At 29.3% G+C, this 26,679-nt stretch overlaps 1 protein-coding gene across 1 annotated transcript in view; it reads left to right on the plus strand.

Annotated features, from left to right (window-relative positions):
* Positions 1 to 26,110, plus strand: part of LOC119602717 (unconventional myosin ID) — a 31,400-nt gene extending 5,290 nt beyond the window's left edge. The window contains exons 3-10 of the mRNA XM_037954382.1: positions 13,433 to 13,735; positions 16,092 to 16,311; positions 21,126 to 21,351; positions 21,420 to 21,803; positions 21,916 to 21,995; positions 22,059 to 23,453; positions 25,219 to 25,376; positions 25,441 to 26,110. Of these exons, the coding sequence (XP_037810310.1) occupies positions 13,433 to 13,735; positions 16,092 to 16,311; positions 21,126 to 21,351; positions 21,420 to 21,803; positions 21,916 to 21,995; positions 22,059 to 23,453; positions 25,219 to 25,376; positions 25,441 to 25,609 (2,935 nt within the window). The 3' untranslated portion in view covers positions 25,610 to 26,110. The remainder of the gene's footprint in view (positions 1 to 13,432; positions 13,736 to 16,091; positions 16,312 to 21,125; positions 21,352 to 21,419; positions 21,804 to 21,915; positions 21,996 to 22,058; positions 23,454 to 25,218; positions 25,377 to 25,440) is intronic.
* Positions 26,111 to 26,679: the final 569 nt, after the last annotated feature.

The raw sequence follows: 26,679 nt of genomic DNA on the forward strand, positions 1-26,679 counted from the left end.
AGTGTTTATACACAGATTATGAAACTAAAAAGGAAAAAATCAATTTGGAAAAAACTATAGCAAAATTACAATAGTCCAATTCGCAGTCGTTTATAAAAGCCTGAAAATTTAATGAATTCCAAAAACCCCAATACTAAAAGTATGATATTGAGATTTTAAATATGTAGATGAAGCAGAAAATTTAAATTACGGTATTCGATATTGATAGAATCTTATTAAAATTTTAATTGCAGCTTTCGATTGCTTTCTAATGTCGTGAGTTGTCCTCAGATATTGAGAAAATTTGAATTACTGAACAGAATATATCTATTTATAACACCTGATACTCCATTAACAAAACTTATATACAATGATTTCGATCGATTTGGCGTAATTCGCCGATGAGACTACCTTATAATTCTTATAATTATATTATTATGAGGCCAGATTCGGATTCAGCCCAGTTCAATCCTTTAGAAAAGTATACTTTGTATACTCTGGGTTAAAAATTTCTCTGCCTGTGTAATACATAATAAACTGCCAAGAGATGCTTTTCCTGTCACTTGAGATTTAAGTAGAATGTTCAGAAACACTACTCCCTCTATCCTCCTTCCCACAACATATTTTTTTGTTTGTTTTAACGTAAAGCATTGCATGAGTAAGAGTCATCCCCTTAGTGCTGGTCCACATAAAAAATCGTTTAAATCGACGAATAATTATTTGAGGTTTTAACATAATCGGATATTTCATTAGTAATTCAAGGAAATTTCAATTAATCGATTAATTAAAACAAATCAATCAGTTTATACGTCATGTGGAAATTTAAAAACGGTTTAACTACAGAATACTCTAATGCATTACTTTTTAGTAATTTGCAATATATTTACAAACTAGTCCAACATTTAAAAAAATTTTTTTTAATAAATTTATATAAAATAATGTATGTATTTAAAAAAAAATAAAACATGTAATTTATTAATACTTTGCAAGAGGTTCAATGAACTGTAGGATTGTTATTTGAAAACTTTTATAAAATTGATCGCTTTGAAATTCTCTATGTTACAATAGGTGAAGGTTAGGAAAACATGGTCAAGCTTTATAAATTACATATAGTAAATTTAAAATGCATGAAAATTTAAATGTTAATTTTCTTTGAATGTTTGTATAGAATATTTATACCATTTGTTTCCACTTCTTCTTTGTTATAATATTTACTTTAGACAAGTTCTTATTTGAACAGATCACGACGGCATTTTGATGCCTGTCACAATTGACAAAATTTCCAAGTGTCAACATTGACCAAAAGTAAATATTACTTGACAGATTATACTGTCATTCAATTTGTTGTAGAAGAAAGAAATATGAAAAATCAATGATGTTTTATAAATAAATTGGGTCAACAAACAATGTGGACGCATGAGAAAAAAAATTGAAAATTTTTAAAACGTAAAGATGCACACTACAAATTTCCCGTTGTGAAGAAAAAAGCATTCTTTTCGTTTGTTTATGAAAGATTGCGTAACGTTATGGAAATGTTTTGAGTTATAAGAATACTATGTAGGCAGCGAACAATTTTGTAAATTATTATTTATATGTACAACACTATTACATATTCCTGATATGTATTTCAATATTGTTTATTTAAATAATTTTTTTGTATATTTTATTTTTTTGCTTTTTAAGAAAATAATCCAATTGATGTTATATTAACTTCACATATTTTCTTAATGCCTACTTGGCAATTATTGAACTAGAAATTTAATAAAAATGTTTTTATTATTTAAAAAAAATATGAACTTATGAAATCAATTTTCATAAGAAAAAAGCCAGAAAATAAAAAAAATCCATAGCCTGTCATAAATAAATTGTTCTAATATTTTGTTAAATTTTAGTTGAAAAGTGTATTCTCATACATACATACATGTATTAGAGTATCTCGAAGAAGAGGGCTTTATAAGAATATCGTGTAGGAATACCTCTCAAACTATGTGTATTAATATACTGAATATCTGGAATATCTTAATCTCTGTACAATATGTTAAAAATAATTTTCTGCAATCTTTTCGAAATGGGTCTCAAAAGTTCCGTAATTTTAAGCTTCGTTTTGGGAAGTATTCCTACAAAAAGAGTGGTTCACGGGACATCCTAACATGCTTATGCCACATTTTGGTGGTTATAAAAGTGAACTTATTGTTTCAAATTCCAGACAAACAATATTTATGCAAATACTTTTTGGACTACGGGTTATAATCCTTATAAGCCCCACAGAAAGTAGAAATTTTTAAAAGTACTTATTTTTAAAAATTTAATAAAAACTATGTAAAAAAATTATATGGGATAATTTTAACTATAATATCATTTTGTTACTACTAAAATCAGAGTTATTAGGCTTTTTTCAAAATTATATCATTCAACTAGTATAATATTTATTTGCATTGAACATCTTTATAAAATTATGATTCATACTACATATTCGAAAACAAAAGATTATGTGCACATTGAAACACACATCCATCTATATGTATATGCGGTCTAAATGTACAAATGTATATGTTTGTATCTGTGTGTATTTGCTTATTCTAAATATACAACATACATATTTGATATTCACTGAAATTCATATAAAAAAAATTCATATTTGTTGCTTCAAATAAATTCACGAACCGGTTGATGGCGTCAGTGCCAAAGTAAATATTATGCGTGTAAAACGTTAATTGAAGCTACCAGACTTTTTGAAATTCAATTATTAATTAAGAGGTATAGAAACAAAGGTAGTAATCTCCAATTTTTCTACAAGATTTATTAAAGTCCAGCGATCAGTTAATAAAGCAATGCGATTTTATACTTTCAAAATTTTCTGATTGATTCAAAGAAAATAATCTCCAATGGAGATTGGCGCTTTTGCAACATTTCATGCAAACATTTTACCATATTTTCTAAATAATTTTATAGATTTTGCTTTGTTTTTACATTAAACATAAAAAATTAAAATTACATTTTTTGAAAACTACAAAAAAATCTTCATTTGGCATCCTTAGTGCTTTTGTACGAAAATAAAAATCTTATAAGATGAAATAAAACATGAATAAGTCCCCAAAAATACATGATTTACCCGGCAGATTTAAAGTTAGCTATCGTTAGAGGCAGAATATCAACATAGTACTATAGTACAGGGAATTGCAGGGAATGTATGCACGTTTTTATATGTGCATATTTGTCATTGTGCACAAGCATATAGTAGATATGTATACGTTTGTATGTGTTTATATAGAACAATCATGTAAACAGGTTTCTTCTGCTCTAAATCTAAAATAAAGACAAAAAGAAGCGTGTAAATGAAACTGCTGATAATAATGATAGAAAGTGAAATTAAAACAAAACAATTATTTAAAACAATAAAAAACTGCATCACTGTTGCAACAACTACAATAATAATACACATGTACTAAAAATATGATAACGAAAATGTCTACGGAAAAAGGTCACTATTTTCGAAATGCACATTAATGAGATAATGAAATGAAAGAGATGACTATGATTTAGATTCTGAATTTAACAATATATGTACATTGAAAAGTCAAATATTATTCATTTATCAGATCCGACTTTTATCGCTATATATGTATTATTAGGGTGGCCCCGTTTATATGGAGGAAAAATAAAGTGTCAATGTTCCCAACTAAAATTAAAGTTTAATTGATTCTAAGATACCATTTCTCAATATTTGGTGAGCTGGAAGGATTAAAATTTCGTCTTTTGAGGATTTTATGATTTTTTTCATATTTGTTCCAAAGGAAATATATGAAATATTGGTATCATTAGATAGACGCTTTAAATTCCATATCAGGAATGTAACAGCAAAATGTACATAGCCTTGGTTTGTAACAGTACCCCACAAGAAAAAGTCTAAAAGACGGCTGATAATATGATTACAAAACTTAACACATACATTTTTCTGATGAACTGTGTGACAGGATGAGCCATCCTACAGAAATTAAAGATTATTATATCTTCCGTTTCTGCTCAAAAAAAGTCGGGAATCATATATTTGTATTATGTAGGTACTTGGAATAAGTGATGGGAGGGAAGATAGATGTACTTAGTAGTATATGTGGACATTTGATTTAAATCTTCTTACATCGAAATTGACAGGAATACTTCTCCAGAAAGTTTATTCCACATAAGAACTATGCGGCTGAAGAATGTAATGAGTTCAATGTGGCCTCCGGTAGGTTACTGTTTAGTGTTCTAGTCTGGTCGACCGGAGGTGGTGAGTTCGATTCCCACCTGATGCACTAGTTGAGGAGCGCACAACAGGCCCGATAGAGGCCTAGGTGTATTTCTTCGGATATGATAATGTATATCCACCTTTCAAACTAACTAAGTACACCTTTAGTCTAAAATTTGAAAATATACAAATTTATTTATACTGAAAGTATTTGTTCATACTACTTACCTTACCATGAATGTATTTAATCAAGAGGCAAAGGCGAGTATCAGCGATTGAAATGTGAATAAATTCTGTTAATGCATTTTGTTTGCATCATTTTCCCATTTTCCATTATCGTGTTAATTGAAGATTTAGATTTACGAATTTCTTGTTTATTGATTTGAATATTTCATCAATTTAACACTTCATTCGTTCGTGCCCATTTTCGACACACTTTTAGACAGCAATTGCTATGAAACATTTGCCACATACCACCAATTCAAGTGGCAGCGTGCTGAGATGCCACAATTGGTAGCCAAATAAAATCAGCAGGTATAAAAGGCTCGTAAAACAATATAATGACGGCTGATGGATGACCAGTGTTTTATTATTCTCTACTAATTATCACATATGAAATATACATATATATATATTATATATCAAAACATTTGAGTTACATTCATCTGTAAATATCGTCGGTTGAAATGTAGTTTTGTGCAATAAGAAATTTATATATTATAATTATAGATTTTTCATTTGCCAATTGTGATCTGCTAGTTATACACCTGCTACCGTATTCAGTATTTCGGAATTAAATTTTATTTCAAAAACGAGTAATTTTCATCAAAAAATAGAATTAAAATAGATTTTCCACCATTTTCCATACTGAATACAGGGACTGGATGAGTTTACATTTTCTTCCACACAAAACTAGTTTCTTGTCTGATGCTTGTTCTAATATTCCCAGAATTAAGTCATGGTCTTGCTCCTTTTAAAATTGGCTGTCATTGTCATTCAAAGATGAATAAGAAACTAAACTGTTATAACCAGGGCTGCAGCACTACAAATTGAATTAGCTGGATTGTATTTCATAATAATACTGTTTGATCCAATATATAAAAGTAGATGATAGAATTAAGTCAAGTATACTATCGATAGAATTAAGTCAAGTATACCATCTTCAGTTATCTTACAAATGAAATTCACTCACAAAAATTTCTTATCATTAAAAAGATTGACAAGGAATCGGACCAATCCCCGTAGATTTGCAAATATATTCCATACATATCGATACCGATTTGTATGTTTGCCATACATAATTGACACATTCAGTTTCTCTCAGGACGCCTTATTGGAAATAAAATTTTCTTTAAGAAAGGGATGAAAAAGGTACCATCCAAAAATCGACCGTAGTAATTTCTGAAACAAGTAATTTATGCATTATATTATGTTTATACATAAATGAAATTATAATAAATTTCCTAAGGTTTCTATTACAATTGAAAAATACCCTGTATAGAGTAACACACTACCTGAGTGCGAATGAAATAAACAGTCACTAAATTTATAATAAAGCCATTGAACTTCTTATGTGCATTAGACCTGTACTTAAGAAATCGTATATGTCTGGTATGTGTAAAATTGTTTCTGAAAATTATTCATAATACATAATTTTTAAAATGTTGGTCTAATATATATTAGGGTGTCCCATGGACCACCTTTTTCTAGGAAAACCTCTCAAACGATTTGTATTGCTCGGGATACTCATCATAATACAGTGTTAGTAATTTATCTACAATATTGTTTAGTATTAGTAAAGCCAAAAGGTCTTACTGTAACCTCAATATGTGTCTGATGCAGCAAGATCGAATAAATGTTTATCATATAATTGCACCATACCTTATTAATTGGTTCCGAATTTTAAATCCACATAATAGTAATTACAAGTTTATAATTCGGAAAGAAAATGACTTATTTGTCATTTTATTTTGTTTATATAATGCGGCTGTATTTAACAAAACAGTTTTCAGAACTATTGAAGTCATAAAATGGCTCCGGTTAATAATGACTTGCTTCATAATTAAAGAGCCCAATATCAAATACATATATGTATGTATATAATTTGATCTCTTTGTTTAAACATGAAAGTATGTTCTTTTTGAACATTTATTTATTGGTCTCTAGATCTTGTAGAAGCAAAAATTGAAATTTTTGATTGAAGTTGTTTACATCGTTTATTTTCTTCCCACAAACAAAACAACAAAAGGAAAGGGAAATTAACAACTTTATGCATTTCTTTCTTTGCATGTCGAGGAAGATGGAAATGCAACAAAGCAATTCCAGATGCAGATGCAGAATCGGTAATAAACAACAACTTAATTATTGCCAATAAAACTTTAAACAAAAAAAAAGCTAAAGATGCGTTACAATACAAAAGTACAACAATAAAAATGAAGTAATCAAATGTTAAGAAAACTTTCATTTTATACAAACAACAAAAAGAAAAATACTCAATAAATTTTATTGAGTATTTTCTTGTTAATATTATTGTTTGTTTATTTTGTTGTTGTTTCATTGTTTATTTTTTTACTGTAATTGTTTTTTCCATTTATTTAAACGTTTTTTTTTTTTCTGCCTTGGAAATGCCAATGTTTTCTCTGGTGATGCCTCCAGGAAAGACATCATTCCCAAACACTCAATCAGATCTAATGATATTGAGGTTAAATTGTTTCAAATTTGTTTGTTTTTTTTTTTGTACTGGCATTTTTTATCGATTTGAATCAATTGTTTAATCTTTATTTACTTAATAGGAAAGTTTTTTTACTTCTTTTAATTTTAAACTTTGTTACTAGTTAATTATATAACGAGATAAGTTTATATTTAGTATTTAGATTAAGTCTGAAAAGTCCATGAAATTAATAATATATAGATTAGATTGTCGACTATAGAAGCACACGGAAATATTGAAAATATAATTTAATAATATATGTATATTTTTTTAATTCCTGTAGAAGTAGAATTCAGCGACATTAGGGTAGTAACCAAAATTAGGCCATTCTCAGGACAAATCAATTTTATAAAACCATTCACAAACAAATTTACATGAATTTTTAATAGTATAATCTACATGTCCCTAGCCTTGGATTTTCTTCATGTTTATATCGTGCATTAAACAATGAGACTTGTTTATTTCAAAAATTTCTGATTTTGTATTAAAATGAAAACTTAAGCCGCGAAAACTTTTTTAACGCTCAGAGAAACTTTTTCGACATACTTTTTTATAAACTACGTAGAATAGATAGGGCCGATTTAAGATTTTCAAAAATTTTATAAAAGCTTTATATATAATTTTAATCGACAAATGTACCTGGATTTTTAAAAGAATTCTTATTTGTCGAAATCAATGGTTTATTAAAAATCGAATGTAAGACATTCTACAATAAATCTTGTTTTTGGAAACCAATCATTTACATAACATAAATTACAAAATCTTTGTCTAAATACTATACTAAAATAATAAACTTATTTTATCATTTTATTCTTATCATAGCTTTAGTTCTTTAAAAAATTATTTTAAATTATGGCAAATTAAAAACTTACAAATAAACGAACGCAAAATAAAAAAATATATATATTTAATGCGCTATTCGAAATGATTTATAAATAAAATTTGTTTTGCGATTGCTTCAAAGAAATTGGCATTTTTTATGGTGATAAAAAAAATATCACGATAAGATTAGAAATTATTCATATTTTGTTTAAATACTTAATTTTTTACATACATATGCATGTAGGTATATTAATATTTATATATAGGGGATTTTTATTTGCAAGTAAATGTTTGGTAAATATTGAGTAATACAATACAAATAGGTGTATTATAAAAAAAACATAAGAAATAAGTATAAACAATAGGATAGTTTCGAAAAGGGGATTTGTATTAGAACGTTAAGGAAATATTTCATAAGAATTTGTTAAAAACTAAAAACATTGCTTAAAAAAACTAAAAACAATGCTTAAAAAAATGAACTGTGTAGAGTATTTGGCAAACAGAGGTAGTCATAATTATTTATGTACATAAACTAAATTTTAAATATTAACCCTCGTATTCATAAATGCTTAATAATACACAGCACGCGTTGTACGTTATAAGCTTCTGTCAAAAAGAGTTCAAAAAGTGGATTTTAATTTAACAAGTTACACACTCTCAACTTTTGACGCGTCGGCAGCTGACTAGGGTTGTAAGTTTCAATGGAGCCAAAATCTCTCTATTAAGTTTTATGTGGATCGGTCCATGGTTGACCATAACCCCCATATAAGGTCCCCTTCAAAAAAAGACTTTAACGCTCATTACTGACTTAAAAATAATAGTATAGCAATGAAATTTGACATAAGTCTCTTGTGATCCAAAACCTCTCTACCAAATTTTATGTGGATCGGTCCATAATTGACCCTACCCCCCATATAAGGTCCCCTTCAAAAAATGCCTTTAACGATCATTACTGGTTTAAAAATACGACTATAGCAATATAATTTGACATAAGTAAGTCTCTTACGAGCCAAAGCCTATCTACCAGTTCAAATGACTTTTAACTGGCTTAAAAATACGAGTAAAGCGGTAAAATTCGACCCAAGTAAGTTCTTTGCGAACCAAAATTTATGTGGATCGGTCCATAATTGAACTCATCCTCCTATAAGATTCCCTTCAGATAATTAATTTAACACTCATTACTGGCTAAAAAGTACGAGTATATAGATGAAATTCGACATAAGTAAGTTTCTTACGAGCCATAACCTCTCTACTGACTTTTATGAGAATCTGCATATGATTGATTATCGGTCCATGACGATTATTGCTGACTTAAAAATACGTGAACAGTTATGAAATTTAATATAAGAAACATTTATAGCAACGTAAATCTTCCTACCGAATTTCGTGCGGAAAGTGTCGGAAAGTGATATTCGATGTAAAGATGTTTTATATGAACCAAAATCGGTCTAAATGATTTTATTAAAAATTTTTTAAAATACGGTCAATTGATGAAATATCACCCTGATGTTTATAGGGGAGAATTCCTTTTAGGGCATTCAGTTTAATGGTGGGTATATAAGAAATGACGCGTGGTGTGTAACTTGCAGCTTATAAAGTGCGAAAAGTTGTGTACTTCCACCTTTAAGACCCTTTTACATCATACCACAAGTAATATGATCTGTCAAAATTATGTGTGGAAGAGAACGGGTGGGATAGTCTAAACGTAATAAAGCTATCACACATGAAAGATAATACAAATTGAAAATTTGACAGTCTTATGGTTCTCTTCATTTTTTGAAATGATTCAAAAAAACAAGAAAGTTTCATTAGATCAGGGATATATTTTTATGTAAACACAAAGTGAAACAGCTGTTTCAATCTTACTTTGTTATTGTAGTATACCAATTGTGTAAACGCAAAAAATATAAATCATACAACTTTTATTCTCTTTTTTAAAATACGGATGGAATTTCATTCGATTTTCCATACGTAAAGTCGTACGTAAAATAGTGTAAAGCCCACATAAATGGTTTATTATTGGGTTGTGAAATGTACTTTATAAACCGATAATAAACGATGTTTGCAAAGCTATGTATACGCGGGTTTTTAGATCTTACAACGTTGGAAGAAAAATTTTCATAAAATGTCTAACAACCGTGTCAACTTACATTTTTTATCTTGCAACATTGTCAGTAAGAAAAGAAAAGTTGTAAGTTTACACGATTGTTAGATATTTTCTGCACATTTTACTGCCAACGTTGTAAGATCTGACAACCGCGTATACATAGCTTAATGATGGGTAAATACTTAGTTGATGATAGCTCCTATTTAATGTCATCTTCTAAAAATTACTTTATCTCTTACTTTTTTACCTTATCGGGGTACATTACGTTGTTGTTGCCTGTTAAGTAAAATTTCTTGTTTTAAAATAACTAAATCAGTACAACATCAATTAAACAAATGTGATATGTATAATTTAAATGTTTTTGCAAATAAAACATTTGTCTTCACATTTATCAGGTGTTTTATATTCTTCGAATCAATTACATATATTTTAAGGAACTTGGAAAATATGTTTATTTTATGAATAGATATTAATTGATATTTTATGTTTTAAACATTTTTGGGTTTACACAGTACTCAATGAAATATAAATTTTATAGACCCCTAAATTATTATAAGTATTTTGAATTGATTATATTATATTAAATGCAAATTGAGCTGGTTAGGAAATAAATACAGTTCTATTTTGTTTGTCATTTTCAGTGAGTCATTGCGAAATAAATTAATTATTTTATTATATTTTTTATGCAAAATAAACACAAACATGACTAAGAAAACAACAAACACTGGTTGCATCGTTTGAATTTTAATTACAACTTATTTTAGAAAGCCTTGGAGGGGAGAGGTGCTCAATTATTGTATTGCAATTGAATTGTGATTTGTTTTTGCATTTTATAACAAATAATAAATTGTATGATAAAATTTGTTAATTTATTAAGGTTACTTTTCATAGATAACAATTTGATATTAAGATGTTTTTGATTTTTTGATATTTAATTTTACATTTTGAAGTATAAAAACATGAAATTTGAAATTGTAATAAAATTAATCATTGGAAGGAGTGGTGTAGTACAAAAAAATAAAAATTAATTTGTTAAGAATGTATTAAATATTATTTAGCTATTTTTTCACATATTCCATATTTTGTTTAAAAATATTCACTTTTTCCTCCAGTTAATCTTAGAATCATTAAAGAAATACCTGCATTTACTATGAAAAAGTAGAAAAGAAACTAATTCTTCTAAAACATCTTTAACACCCAATTGTTTATGTTAATTTAAAAAAACATATATTCATAATATGTAAGTACAATAATAGAAAATTAACCAAAAAAGTGCTGCACAAATATTTAAATTGCATTTCACACATTGATCTTAATAAAACCTAATGAAGCATTTAAAATAAAATAAACAGATGTAAAGTTATCTTGGACCACCACTCGCACTACTCATTTATTTATTCCAATGGACAGGTTTTTCATTGAAATATTCATAAGTAGCCGCATTTATGGGTGTTAAATATAACGTGTAAAACGCGCAGCCATTCAACGATTCCATGGACACTACATTGTGCACCGTCCATAAATGATTGGTTTGCGTTCTTAACACTTGCCTTTTCTATGGACATTGATATGTAAAAGAATAATAACTAAGTTTGTATGTTGGATGTGTCATGAGATAAGTTAAAGAAATTTAAAAGCCAGAGCTCATAGTAATTTCGTATTCTTAAATATATGGAATTTAATCGGTAGTAAAGGGATTTTTTGCGTAGGTCAGTTAAGGTGTTGTAAATATTACAAACTCATCTTTTGAGTTGCAAAAAACAAATTACGCCTGCAAATTGATTTGTTGGCTTTCTTTTCACTTTTTATCGTGTTATCATATATGTATGTACTTATTATTGTCATTCTTCTTTTATTTATTTATTTACTTCATGCATTCCAAAATATGTGTGTGTTGTTCTTGCAGCATTTTTTCTCTTCTGCAGCAAATTAATATTGAACAGAATATAAAATTCGATGTTCCGCAATAAACGGAAACAGATAACATATATTAACATCATGATTAATTACTTTTAAATTAACAACTTTTTTAATTTCCTGCCTCTGAGTAATTTCTGATATTTCGTGAACAAATACATGTATAAGCAATTTAAATGTCATCTTTTTACCTACTATCAAAATTATGAGGAAAATGTCCTTATTTAGAATAGTAAAAGGATAGCTAAAGAGGATAGAAAGCTAAGTCAAAGCGACTTCTAGTTTAGCACTTTGAGAGAAGACCACCTATATTTTAATATGATAATGTCCTAGGTGTAGACATTGTGAATCCTTTCAGCAACTAAACTAACCAAAACGAATTTGTTCCTTAAATACTGGTCACAAAATTGGATTTGGTTTAATTGTTTCTTTTTTATTTGTAATACCCAGCAGTTCGGTGGGATAGTCAGTAATTACCTAAAACATACAACATAAGGTATCCCTAGCCATCGGCAACCCAGAAACTGATGAATATTTAACATGTGCTTGTCCTACATACAAGAAAGACAATCGTCACTCCATAGATTACAGAGAGACTGTCAGAAAGTGAGTCCAATAAAGTCAATGCATGTCAATGCTTTGCTTAAGTTCATTTTTTGGTGTACACTCTCTAGATTACTTGAGGACTGCAAAGTGATATCTGTCTCCGCTCACGCTTACAAAGGGAACACTGCACTGACGATTGTCTCCGCTCTCGTTTACAAAGAGTTCATTCGTGGCGTACGGCGAATTAAAGCCAACCAAGTGGAATACATTGACGCACTGTTGAACTGCTGGGTTGTAACAGATCTTATTTCTTTCATTTTCTATTAAAAGTAAGGACAATGAAAAAAGTTGTTTGGGACAAACAACTATTACTGCATAAATTCTAGCTAGTTGCTGTAACCATTTCTTTATACGCTTGTACTCATTTACATACATTTTGCATCTTATCAATGTGGAACGTATTTACTCGGAATAACTTGTGTTTGCAGTTCATATCCACACATTTAAATACAAATGTTCAATTATTGATTTTCAAAACCGAAAATAAACCCACAATTAATGAAGGCACAAACCCACAAGTGATGAATGCAACTATATTTCTCGAGGAGTACGAGTAAATAACATGCACTCACTCATAAATATTTATTTTGAAAGTAAACTAAAGTGTTGAGTGTGCTCAATTGTTTAAAATTCTACAACTGCTCTATCGGTGGGTTCAATTGATCTGTGGTTGTGTCTTAAGAAAACAAGGATAAGTGTTGGAAGTTCTCAAGTGTGGAGTAAGACCACCAATCGTTAGAGTCAAATGAAACCTACCAAATTAATTAGTACCCATGATATGTTTTAAAACTCCATATAATTATCAACAATTAAATTGTTTTTAAATCAAACAATCAAATCCACTTACCAAAATACATGAACTCATAAAAAGACCTCACACCACAGTGGATCAAATTTTATATAAATATTTTCATTTCAATTATGTTTATATGTAAATAAATATACAGTCGTTACACTATGTTTATTCATTTATGTTTCCATTTAACACACATAGGTAGATGATTGTATTTCAATAAATATTTCAAACTCTTTAATTAAAATTGTTTCTTTTGAATTTTTACAGATTTCAAGCTGGTTCCATCTACACATACATTGGCGAAGTATGCGTTTCGATGAATCCCTACAGACAGTTGAACATTTACGGTCCAGAGACAATAAAAAACTACAAAGGTCGAGAATTATTCGAAAATCAACCGCACATATACGCGATTGCTGATGCCGCGTACAGAATATTGAAACAACGTCATCAGGATACCTGCATATTGATATCAGGCGAATCGGGAGCTGGCAAAACAGAAGCATCCAAAATTATTATGAAATATATTGCAGCTGTTACAAATGTCCATGGACAGAATGAAATTGAAAGGTGAGTTAGATTGGAATTGGATCCCAGAAATTGAATCCTAAAATTATGTTAGATATTGAAGGTACAGCTTTCTTGACGGTAGATATAGTTTAACTTATATCTCATTTCAAATAATGGAAGTGGGTTCATTATTTCGCTTATACCCAATACAAATCCAAAGTTGACCAATAAACGCTATAACTGCCTGAAAAATTTTATACAGAACGGTCCATATTGTAATACCATCTCCCTGTAATCACTTTAACTAGAACAAATTTATTAAAATGTAGGTATTTTGTGACGATAGGACAATAATTGTTCGATAGAATATCTCAGTTATAAATTAAAACAATATCCTCAATGAGTTTCAAACACAAACAAACATGAGAACCGCATCCTTTACCTTTGTCTTTTACATACATAAATTGGTTACACTTATAGGTATTATTCGATATTACTAAAACTTTCGATATACATACATATGTTATTTTTTAAATAACAGTAAAGAGTTAATATTAAGCAATCAAAATATTATCCCGAAATCCTTAAAAAAGTATACACACAAAGTACCTCACTTCTATTTAAGTGAGGTATTAGGAACTGAATCTACTTTTTTATTTTTCATCCATTTTTTGGATAAATACCACTTTTGTCGTATGGGGTTAGTTTAGTAGATTCCTTTCTATTTTTTATTTTATCAGACTAAATACTTTCTTCGGAAATTGATAGAATTAAGATCTGTAGGATTTTTACCCAAAGGTTTTCGTCAAACTTCACTATGGTTGTAAGCACTGAAATAAGCACTGAAAAAAGCACTTACAATTTCTATGATTAAGGCATATTTAAATCGAACCTTATATGTTTGCTTTTTCAATATTACATTAAAATATCAAAACTAGCCGCTCCCTGCTGGTAATCATTAACAGTCCACTTCTAATGTAAAACCCCTGCAATGACAGTTTAATACCACGCAAATAGTACAATCATAGTAAACATGCACTGGCCAGTCGCTCACACCCTCACTATTTTAGACTGGCAAAATATAAACATTAGGGTAATAACTATTTTTGGGCGGTAAAATATCAAAGCACTACCTTATTGCCAATACTGTCCTGATAATAAAAACCTAGTTTTTGGTGAAAAACTTCCCGCACCAAAAGTAATTTTTAAAATACTTTTATTCGTTATTTTTACTAAAATTATTTTAATAATAATTTCATATAAATACTATTGTCTAAAATATGTAATATTATCGCGATTTATTAAAAATTATCGTTAAATTGTTTTAAAAAACAATACTCTCTATAAGATAATGTAAAAAACTTACAAAATTGTTGCGCCAAATATATTTTTTTCTCATTTAGAAAAAATTATATTTATACAAAACTTTATCGCGTTTGGTGCGGGAACTTTTTTCACGATCGCGAAAAAATCATATCAAATTCCGTAACATCTGTTCACGCTCTACAAGGTTTTGCTATGGTATTTTTGAAATTTTGCAAAATTTGGAAAAAGTTATACCCTAATGTACATACATATATATGTATGTGTGTCTATAGTTCGGATGACACCATAGCGACAATGAAAACCGAAAACAATTTTTTTTATCATATTCTTATATCTAAAAAAATGCATGTACTAACTAAATAACATATAGTCAGTCATGTTTATCCTTCCATGACTTGAAATTACATGTGTACATTGTGTATTAGGGTGATGTTTTTATTCTATTTAATTTTTTCTTATTTTAAGAATTAATATATCTGTGGTAAGTCAAATGTTATTCTAGTCTGTCAGACCACAGGTCTGAGGTTCGATTCCCACCAGAGTCACTGGTAAAGTGATGATGTAACATACAATCTCTTTTAAACTAACTAATTATAACTATACTCATCCCAATCTCACTCTTTATAATAAAAAAGTAGAAACTACCCTAATGTTCTTATTGGTCGCTTTTTAACGATTGTTACTTAAGAATTTTCTAATTAGTAATAAATGTGTATTCCTATGTGTGTAAGTTTTTGCGGATTTTTGCCGCCAAATAAAGGCAATGAAATTTAATTATTTTATTACAAAAATTAATAGTTGTACGTGTAATAAAAATAAAATAAAAACCTAAGACTATAACATATAAAAAGGACAATCTTCTTTAATGTTGTAAAAGATTTAGGTTTAAACTTTAAACTGTCTGTCTATAATTAAAGTTTTTATATTTTTAATTGAGTTTTTATTGTTAGAGTTTGGGATCTTAAGTTTGTAATCGCTAAAAACGTTTAACAAACTTCTTTTTTTATTGTCATATTAAGCGATTGTTTAACAGACTTCCATAATCGTATTAAATATAAAAAAATTAATCTTTTTATCAATTGTTTTTCAGAGTGAAAAATGTCCTGATTCAAAGTAACGCCATCTTGGAAACATTTGGTAACGCTAAAACCAATCGAAATGACAACTCCAGTCGTTTTGGTAAATATATGGATATTGAATTTGACTATAAAGCTGATCCAGTGGGTGGAATTATAACAAATTATTTATTGGAAAAATCACGTGTGGTGCAACAGCAGCCAGGAGAACGAAATTTTCACAGTTTCTATCAGGCAAGTGGATACTAATTTTTTTAAGGACAGAAATTTCAAAGTTGAAAAGTCCTCGGATTTATTTATTTTAATGGTGAATCGCATGGAATAGGTCCCAATTTTTTTCGAATATTATCTAAAAAAAAATTCTTGAATCAATCCAGAATTCACTTATTCCCTAAATTTTAAATATATTGCGAAGTTTTTAAGTTTTTTTCTTAGGGTCTGATTCATAAACAGTTATCAAATTTTGTATGAAAATTCGTTTTATAAACCTTTAATAAATGTTTATGAAGGCCCTAAGCAACAAAATTAAAAAAAAAAATACTACAAATTTATCTTTATCAATGTTGAGCTATGTATGTAATTGATCGGTAATGTAAATACATATTTAAAAGCAACTAAAGCCTTAAATGTTATTTATGAATTTATGAGTTGATACTTAATATAATAAACTAAAAAAAACTATTTGACTATTTTATCATTGAAATTTAATGTTGTTTGTTTAGGATTAAATTTTTATTTAACACAAAATTATAAAATACACATTAAAAACACTTTGAAAGCCCTGCGTGTAAACGATAAACAATTGTAAAATTGTTCTAAATTCTAAGTTTCATTAAGCTGATATGTATACGAATACATATACTTAATTTCCTTAGTTTGTGTTACCCAACCCAAAATAAAGAAAACGCTTGTCATCCATTGTTGGATGAGCAACAACACAAACACGCCCCACAATTAATTAAAACTACAAATATTGTTTTTAAAGGAATTACGAAAATCTGCAATATAAAACTCAAATAAAAACTAAAAGAAATTACAACTGACCATGTATAAATGTTTATTACAACATTACATTTTTACAAATAAAAATTAAATGGCCATTTCAAATGGGTTTTCTTTTATTGTTGAGTAAGTGCTTCTTATCCTTAATGAAAACTCAAAAATGAAATCATTGTTTTCATTTTACTTATTATACTTAAATAAGCGCCAACATTTTTCTAAATTGAATACCATTCACACAGACACAGTTTGCCATTCATTAACAGAAAATTAGTCATTTAAGTTGAAAATTTAATTTGTCATTTAATCATCATTATCAATATTACAATTAAAACAGAAGAAAATATTTTCGTATTAACACTTCCTAATGGATGTGTTGTTTTTGTGTTAAACAAATTGTAGTTCTATTTGTTTTTTTTTTTTTTTTTTTAAACATTTTTTTATTTTTGCTCTATTAAAAGGTTGACTAAATATAAATTAAACAGAACGAACTTATAGTCATACTTAACATTATTTTAAACGTTTAAAGTCAATTAGTCAACAATTACAAGCGAAGTGTTGAAAATATTATTCTAAAATAAAACACAGTTCACGAATGTCTCATTATAACCCAGCAGTCATATTAGCAAAAATTTCATGTGACGTGATAACACAACATATTACATTTAACATGAAAACATATAATATAATTAATTAAAAAAGTTGAGTTTGTGTAGTTAAAAAGTGATTTTTTAAAACATCGTTAAATCGCAATGTTTTCAATTCTATAGTAATTAATCCCAAAAATCTTATGCTTATCAAAACGACAGTCAAATTCTTGTCATACAGTTAAGTTAAAAAAATATTAGTTCATGTAAAATTTTTTAAATTTGTTGTTTTAATAATAGGGGATTCATGAAATGAGTGCAAACTTGCACAAATGGCTAATCTGTATTATTTAGAAGAGGGAAAATTTAGCTTAAAATGATCAGTTCAACTAGACAATCAAATGTATCAATCTTGTGGAAGTAAAATCGCATATAATTTTTGTCAAATTCAATGTAAAATCGAAAATGCAGAGATTGCACAGCTTGCGAAGCTTTTGAACGTTTATATGAAAATTCTTAATGTTTTGTTAGAGTATGGTAATCTTTATGTTCTCTGGGTTTTAGTTGTGGGTTAATATATATATATATATATATATATATATAAGTAATACCAAAGAATATTTATTAAATAGAATATTTAATAAATATTCTTTGGTAATACCTTATTTAGAGCAAATAAGTATGAATTTATTTATATAAAACATATTAAGAAATTTTGTAAAATCAAAAGAAAATGTTTTTATTTCAATGAAAACACTCTATTACAGAAAACCGCTCTATGTCTTATAAATAATGCAAACAAATTATATGAAGAATTTTATATGAAGACATTTTTTATGAAGAAATTTATTACATGAGAAAACGTTTAAAACTTCTTACGAATTTGACAAAAAGAAATATTTTTCTCTACTCAAAACCTTCTAAGATAGAAAGTTTTGAATATAATTTTACCTCGGTTCGATATGTTTAAGATATTTAATGGTGAAAAACTATTTTTCTGAAAGAGGCTTCCGATCTGTTAAAAATTTATTCAATGGATTTGTGTTTGTTTCACCAAAGCCGCCATAAAAACGAACCCGCAAATATCGCTTTACCTTAAAAAATTAATATAAGCCTAAATCATACCGCCGATTTTCGTAACGATGGGACCTCATTTGACCCTAAATTAGATTAGGAAGGGCATTAAGCACCACGACCCTGTTTTGCATCTTTTGTGCAACCCGTAACTAACGGGTTTGATGGGTGAGAGGTTGAATATAGCTTTCATGGGCTAGTGAAGCACAAAAGATTCTAGCTCAACGTGATCCCAGCATTGGACAGTTACACAATATGTATTCAGAGGTTTCTTCCTGACAGCTACAAAATCTGTATAACTTTTATATGGCGTTACCTAGCATGATTTGGTGTTATCTGAGACCGCAGTGTCCCGTGAGTAATCCCCTTAATATTCTAAGATCGTTTTTGTTAAGCGATAACAACTTTTGAGATTTTTCCTTAGATTGCGTAATTAAGCGCTTTGTCTGTCTAATACCCCATTTACACATACACGAAATCTAGTAGATTTCATTTAAAATCTTTTTCCAAATCTAGTCCGTTTACACTTACTATTCTTGACATTAAAGAAGATTTCATTTTTTCTAATATTTCTTGAAAAAGTGTGTGATATGAAAAATAAGAAGGAATAATGGGATATTTATCAAAATTCCATTTAAAATAAAAAATAGATATTTAAATATAACATTACCTTTTATTTTAGATTAACTTTTCATTCATGTTTTTCAATTTATAAAAATTTTGTCGACATTTTAATTTTGTTTGTTTGTTTTCCTCTTTTTTCTTGTGTAGTGTCGTATTTTTTAGTATTATTTAGGAAAAAACAGAGTTGCATCACTAAAAACTATTAGATTTTGAGTAGATTTTAACGAAATCTAGTTACGAAGTAGATTTTGTTTTGTATGGGAAATCTAGTTAAAATCAAGTAGATTTGGCTCGAAATCTCATAAGTACTAGATTTCGTGTATGTGTAAATGGGGTATAAGCCCAGTTGTAGCTTCCCAGTGACGAGCAAATTCCGATTTGACCCACGATAGCACCTTTCTCTGGCATACCATTGTGGGATACCAAATAATGGTTCGGCGCTAATAAATGGGCGATGGGCGCCCGTTCGTTGCCTTCATGGCCAACATATTGTTAATTTGTTGTATTTACCCTATTCATTTAGTGATGTCACACAGTCCATTACGACACTCGATCTAACTTCATATGATAGTAAGGCCTTGAGCGCTGCTTAACTGTCTGACATTATGTATATTCTTAGACCCCTTGTCCTTCTCTTCACACACTCCATAGCACAGATGAAGATACCAAGTTTCAGAAAAACATTTTAACGTCCATAACTCACTTATAAGCACTAGTATTATGATAAAATTTGGCATAAATAAGTTTTTATTTTTATGAGGAATGGTCCATGTTTGACCCTAGTCGTGATATAATACTTGTTTTTTATTTTTATCTATAAATTGCTCAAACAAGTACATATGTATGTATATAAGTCAGCCAAGTCCGATTACACTGTCACGTACAATATTCTAATATGTTCATTGTGAAATTTTCTTAATTTTTTTTTTTTAAATTATGGATTACGAAGGAAAAATAAGTCCCTTAGTATAAGAAATTAAAAAATACACCTACAGAATTCGCAGATTTTCGTATACATATATTTATATGTACCTTAAAAACACTTCCATTTTTGGTCACATATTATGTCGCCTTATTTTAATCCAATTCTCTGGGGACTAGTTGAATGGACCGATTTCAACCGTTTTCAATAAGCTTAGTCCTTGGACCAAAATAAAATTATGACCTGTACATTGATAACAACGGACATGACTTAATGATTCCAAGTCGATTGTTGTAGTTTATGACCAATATTTCTGTACACTACTAGCACTATAGTAGTATATATATTATTATACCATATTTTATCTTGTCGTAGATTTTCGCTTGTCTCAAAAGGCAGTAAGTCATAAAAATTTTGTTAATGACAACAAATGTCTTGTAAATACTATAATTGTCCAGTTGTACACAAAGAATATATAAAATTCTAATTATTGTTTAAAACGGAAATATTTAGCCATATTAGAACTTCACATTTAATATAATTTATTCAATTACTTAAACTTTATTATCAGGTCTGAGATTATCATGATCAAAAATTAAAAAAAAAAATAATTGTAATAATAAAAATGTTCATGAAAATTCTATGAAAAATAGACCGAAATGGGTAGTTGAGTTAGTAGGTCTAGTGCAAGAGTTTTACTTTTTAAATTACATTTTCAATTTTATATAATAGGTACAAATCGCACTAGGTCATAAATTTCTCACTGTTGATAGCTCTGTATTATAAAATATGATTTTAGAATATTAATTAACTAATTTGAAATTTTTTGTGTCTATCTATAGCTTCTAAGGGGAGCCAGTGACAATGAACTGCGTCAGTATCACCTCACAAAAGATCCATCAAAATATCATTACATGAATCAGGGAAGCATGGACATTTTATCCGAAAAGTCTGATTACAAAGGCACAAATAACGCATTTAAAACACTCGGTTTTACATCAGAAGAAATTTCAACTATATGGCGAATTGTAGCAGCCATTTTACATTTGGGAAACATTGAATTCCAAAGTGAGTAAAATTGAAAATTTAATTTGGTTTCATTGATATTTAATTTGTTTTATTTTTATAAACAACAGTGATTGAGGACGAACTGGTAATCAGTAATAAAACACATCTTCAGGCAGCAGCCCAATTACTGCAAGTTACCGAGGATGAATTATCAACATCTCTGACAACGCGAGTAATTGCTGCTGGCGGTAATGTAATGCAAAAGGATCATAATGCTACTCAGGCTGAGTACGGTAAAGATGCCTTTGCCAAAGCAATATATGATCGCCTCTTTACTTGGATTATATCGCGCATCAATCGTGCTATTTTGTTCCGAGGATCCAAGACTCAGGCACGTTTTAATTCAGTTATTGGTGTTCTTGATATTTATGGTTTTGAGATATTTGATTCAAATAGTTTTGAACAATTCTGCATCAACTATTGTAACGAAAAGCTGCAGCAATTATTTATTGGTATGTACAATTTGTTGGAGGAACACAAAGTAACAAAATCAATGAATGTTCCTTTTGCGAAATATTTTCTCGATCCAGCAGCTATTAAAACTATTTTATAAACAAATTTCAGAATTGGTTCTCAAACAGGAACAAGAAGAGTACCAACGTGAGGGCATTGCTTGGCAGAATATTGAATATTTTAATAACAAGGTAAGGTACTTGCACTTTAACTAAAACTTTTTTTTACTAAAATAAATTTTTAAACGATTTTAGATTATTTGTGATTTGGTGGAACAACCCCATAAAGGTATGATAGCTATTATGGATGAAGCCTGCCTCAGTGTGGGAAGAGTTACCGACGAAACTCTGCTCGGGGCAATGGATAAAAGTCTCAGCAATCATCCTCACTACAGCAGTCGTCAATTGAAGCCCATGGACAAGGAGCTTAAGCATCGCGAAGATTTTCGCATTACTCACTATGCCGGAGATGTAATTTACAATATTAATGGCTTCATTGAAAAGAATAAGGATACCTTGTACCAGGACTTTAAACGTCTATTGCATCATTCTTCAAATACGCACATAAGTGAAATGTGGCCCGAGGGTGCACAAGACATTAAGAAGACCACCAAACGTCCGTTAACAGCCGGCACACTGTTCCAAAGGTCGATGATCGATTTAGTCAATACACTATTGAAAAAGGAGCCATTCTATGTGCGCTGCATAAAGCCCAACGATATAAAAAGTTCCACCGTTTTCGACGAGGAACGTGTTGAACATCAAGTTCGTTACTTAGGTTTGCTGGAAAATGTGCGCGTAAGACGTGCTGGCTTTGTACATCGTCAGCGTTATGATAAGTTCTTGCTGCGTTATAAAATGATTTCCCAATACACCTGGCCCAACTTCCGTGCTGGCAGTGATCGTGATGGCGTACGCGTATTGATTGAAGAAAAGGGTTTTGGTCAAGATGTTAAATATGGCCACACCAAGATCTTTATACGTTCACCACGTACATTATTCTCTTTGGAAAAACAACGCAACGAAATGATTCCTCATATAGTGATTCTGCTGCAAAAACAAGTGCGTGGTTGGATTGCTCGTCAAAATTACAAGAAAATGAAAGCTGCAATGGTGATAATGCGAGCCTACAAAACCTACAAATTACGTTCATATGTCCAAGATTTGGCCAATCGTTTCCGCCCCGCAAAGAATATGAAAGACTATGGTCGTAGCATTCAATGGCCTCATCCTCCATTGGCTGGCAGACGTGCCGAACCCGGCTTACGTCGCATTTTTGATAATTGGAGAGCTTATATGATCCTGCGTAAATATCCTCGATCCGAATGGCCACAATTGCGTCTCCAGATCATTACTGCGACGGCCATCAAAGGACGCCGTCCCTATTGGGGACAACAGCGAAAGTGGGTGGGAGATTATTTGGCTAATTCGCAAGATAATTCCGCTTATTTGGCATACAGCACGAATGTAAAGAATTTAAAGAATCACGATGGCTTCAAGTCAGTGCTTTTCTCGTCGTTTGTAAAAAAATTCAACAAGCACAACAAACAAGCCGATCGTGCATTCATTATTACCGAAGGTGCAATTTACAAATTGGACGGTGCTAAAAATAAATTCAAAAATATGAATCGATCCGTATTTATACACGATGTAAGTTAATTGTAGAATTGTTTCACATTTTCGGTGCAATTAAATTTTAGAAATACGGAAATCTAAACATTTCAAAACAGCATTATTCTTTTTATAAGATTATAACTTACAATGTTAGTTTATTTTTTAGTTTAGATAAAAAATTACTCTTTTTGTCTTCCAATGCGCAAAAAAGTGTAAATTCATCACAACCCGAAGTGCTGTAAATTTGGATGAAAACCCTTTAGCGTGTCATTGGAGGGATGTTGTTAACTTTTAACTAGACCTTATCTTATTTTTAGAAGCGGTAAAAATCTGGCATTTGAATATCAAAAATAAACCTCATTCTCCCAATGACAGGCTTTTGTAAATTTCATTGGTTTTTCACCAAAATTTTAAGTATTTCGGATAATTTTTAACAGGGTTTTATTTATAACCCCACAGAAAATTTATAGCTTACTACATTGATATTGTATTGCTTATTTTGTATTCGAAAGTGCTTACAAACTTACACACATTCTGGCTTACTTTACACAGAATATGGTCGCTTGAAAATGACACACTAACTAATATACTTGGTTTGCGATATTGTGTGTAGATTATACTTTTTTTAAAATATACTTGTGTGTGGAAAAGTAGCTATTCCTACATTCTTACCGATATACCTAGTAAGTAAAATTGTTTCTACAGCTCCTTCCTAGCTGGAACACAAGTGTATCAAAAAGTATCTACAACAACTTTCTAGTTTAAATACATGTGTATTAAGAAGTATGTATGTTTTTTTTAAATGCTACCCAAATACATGTATCTACAAATTCATTCATAAGTATAAGGCCATTCCAATCATCACTACCCAACAGAAAATTTATAGCTTACTACATTGATATTGTGTTGCTTATTTTGTATTCGAAAGTGCTTACAAACTTACACACACTCTGGCTTACTTTACACAGGGTATGGCCGCTTGAAAATGACACACTAACTGATATACTTGGTTTGCGATATTGTGTGTAGATTATACTTTTTTATAATATACTTGTGTGTAGAAAAGTAGCTATTCCTACATTCTTACCGACATACCTAGTAAGTAAAATTGTATCTACAGCACCTTTCTAGCTGGAACACAAGTGTATCAAAAAGTATCTACAACAACTTTCTAGGTTAAATACATGTGTATAAAGAAGTATCTAAATATTTATATTTTTAAAAAAATGCTACCCAAATACATGTATCTACAAATTCATTCATAAGTATAAGGCTATTCCAATAATCGCTAGATCATGATCCTAATTTTAAGCAATAAATTTTGCTTAAAAAAATATTTTTCGATAAATGAAACATTTTTTGTTGATTAAATTACAGCACACTTGATTTTTTTATATTTGAATTTTTTGTTCTCATATACAATGTTAATCACAAGTATATTAAGATGTAATGCAAAAAAATTTTATTAAAAATTTAAACTTCATATCCAGATTTTATATACAAGTAAATCAAATTATAAGTAACACAAAGTAAATCACACAACATTGGTTACAATTCCGAGTACTCTGAAAATTTTCTGTGGGGAAGAAAATTTTTTAATCACAAAAGCAAAATTGTTGTAATAAGTTGTTTTTTGATGTGATTAGAAAAGTATGACTTTGACTCTTGTTGGGTTGTACTACTTCTACTAAGTAATAAAAATAAAATAATTTTAAAATCTTTATACCTTATAGAATTCATAGAAATTTTAATGTATTGTTACGAATTTGTTACATAAATTTCATGTTTTATATCTTTTTAGTTAACTTCTGTTAGCATCAGTACAGGACGTGATCAATTGATAGTATTCCATTCACCCGCCAACAATGATTTAGTGTTTTCACTACAAGGTGAACATGGTCCACTCAAGGAGGATCGTATTGGAGAAGTTATTGGTGTTATTTGCAAAAAATATCACGAGTAAGTTGTTTGTAACTGTTTGCGTTTTCTTTATCTTATTTAAATTTAATTTTCATTTTATTAGCATTTGTGATCGAGAGCTTAGAGTTGATGTGTCTCCAAACATTGCCTGCCGTTTGGGCGGTAAACCGCGCACAATTGTTATTGAGGCTGCTGCCGGTGTAGAGAATCCAAATTTCAGACATGCAGCAGGAAATATTATATTTGAAGTACCAGCCCATTATTGTGTTTAAAGTTATTTGTGGATTGTAACACATTAATTTTCCGACAAACAAAAAACAAAATCTAGTTCTTAAGATTTTTTCCTTTTTATATAAAGCTGGGCTTTCTTTGTTACATTCTTGTATAATTTATTTTTCTAAAAAAATCCTAAATGTTTTCCTAGTTCTTTGTCTGTTAAACTACCTTTTTTATAGTAGTTCTGATCTATTCTGTTTTCTTTGTATTTTTGTTTAAGAAGACTAATTTAATTAATTGTTAATTATTATTGTATGTTTAATTTATGATAAATAACTTAAGATGATCGTCAATCAATATGTGGGTTAAATAATTAAGTAAAGAAGTTATGATAAAAAGTATTAAGTGCATTAATAAAAAGTGCATTATTAATTATTATTTAAATATTTAACTATATTAATACACCTACACACTTAGTTGTATAAGTAACAACATATTTAATAATACAGATATGTATGTACATATTAATATGTACAATACTACTAAATCAACGAAAACTAAAACCAAGGCATTTTTTGATAACAATGAGCAACGAAAATTAAAGCATTTTATTTAGCACATTATTAATATAACATGAATAAATACATGCAAAAGTCTAAATACAGTGGTCTCTCGCTTTGTACAACTTAATTGAGATTTCGTTCAAATTAAACTGAAAATTTGATAAATTAATTATTTTTTCAGAAATGTACATATGCAGAAACATCATCATTTTTATTTACAAGTAAAGCCGCAAAACTTTTCATCGGGACACTGTGCATGTATGTATGTATTTAATGTTATTTTGAATTTTGTTTATTTGTAAAGCACACTAATTAGGAGTACTTAAATCGTATATGTATTACATCATACAAAATAAGAAATACACATGTAGAGAAAATAAGAAAAAAATACTATTAAAACAGACAATTTTCCACAGAGACATTGATAACATATTGCAGTTTCCATGCAAATGCTGCAGTTGTGTGTCTCATTGGAAAGTCGTATACAAAGAAATGGTGCCATCCACAAACATACATAAATACATACTCATACTTACATTTAAATATTTGCATATTTGTTGTAA

Source organism: Lucilia sericata, unplaced genomic scaffold (assembly GCF_015586225.1).
Source record: "Lucilia sericata isolate MDLA Ls3-8-SP2 unplaced genomic scaffold, ASM1558622v1 Contig000009F_arrow, whole genome shotgun sequence".
NCBI lineage: Eukaryota > Metazoa > Arthropoda > Insecta > Diptera > Calliphoridae > Lucilia > Lucilia sericata.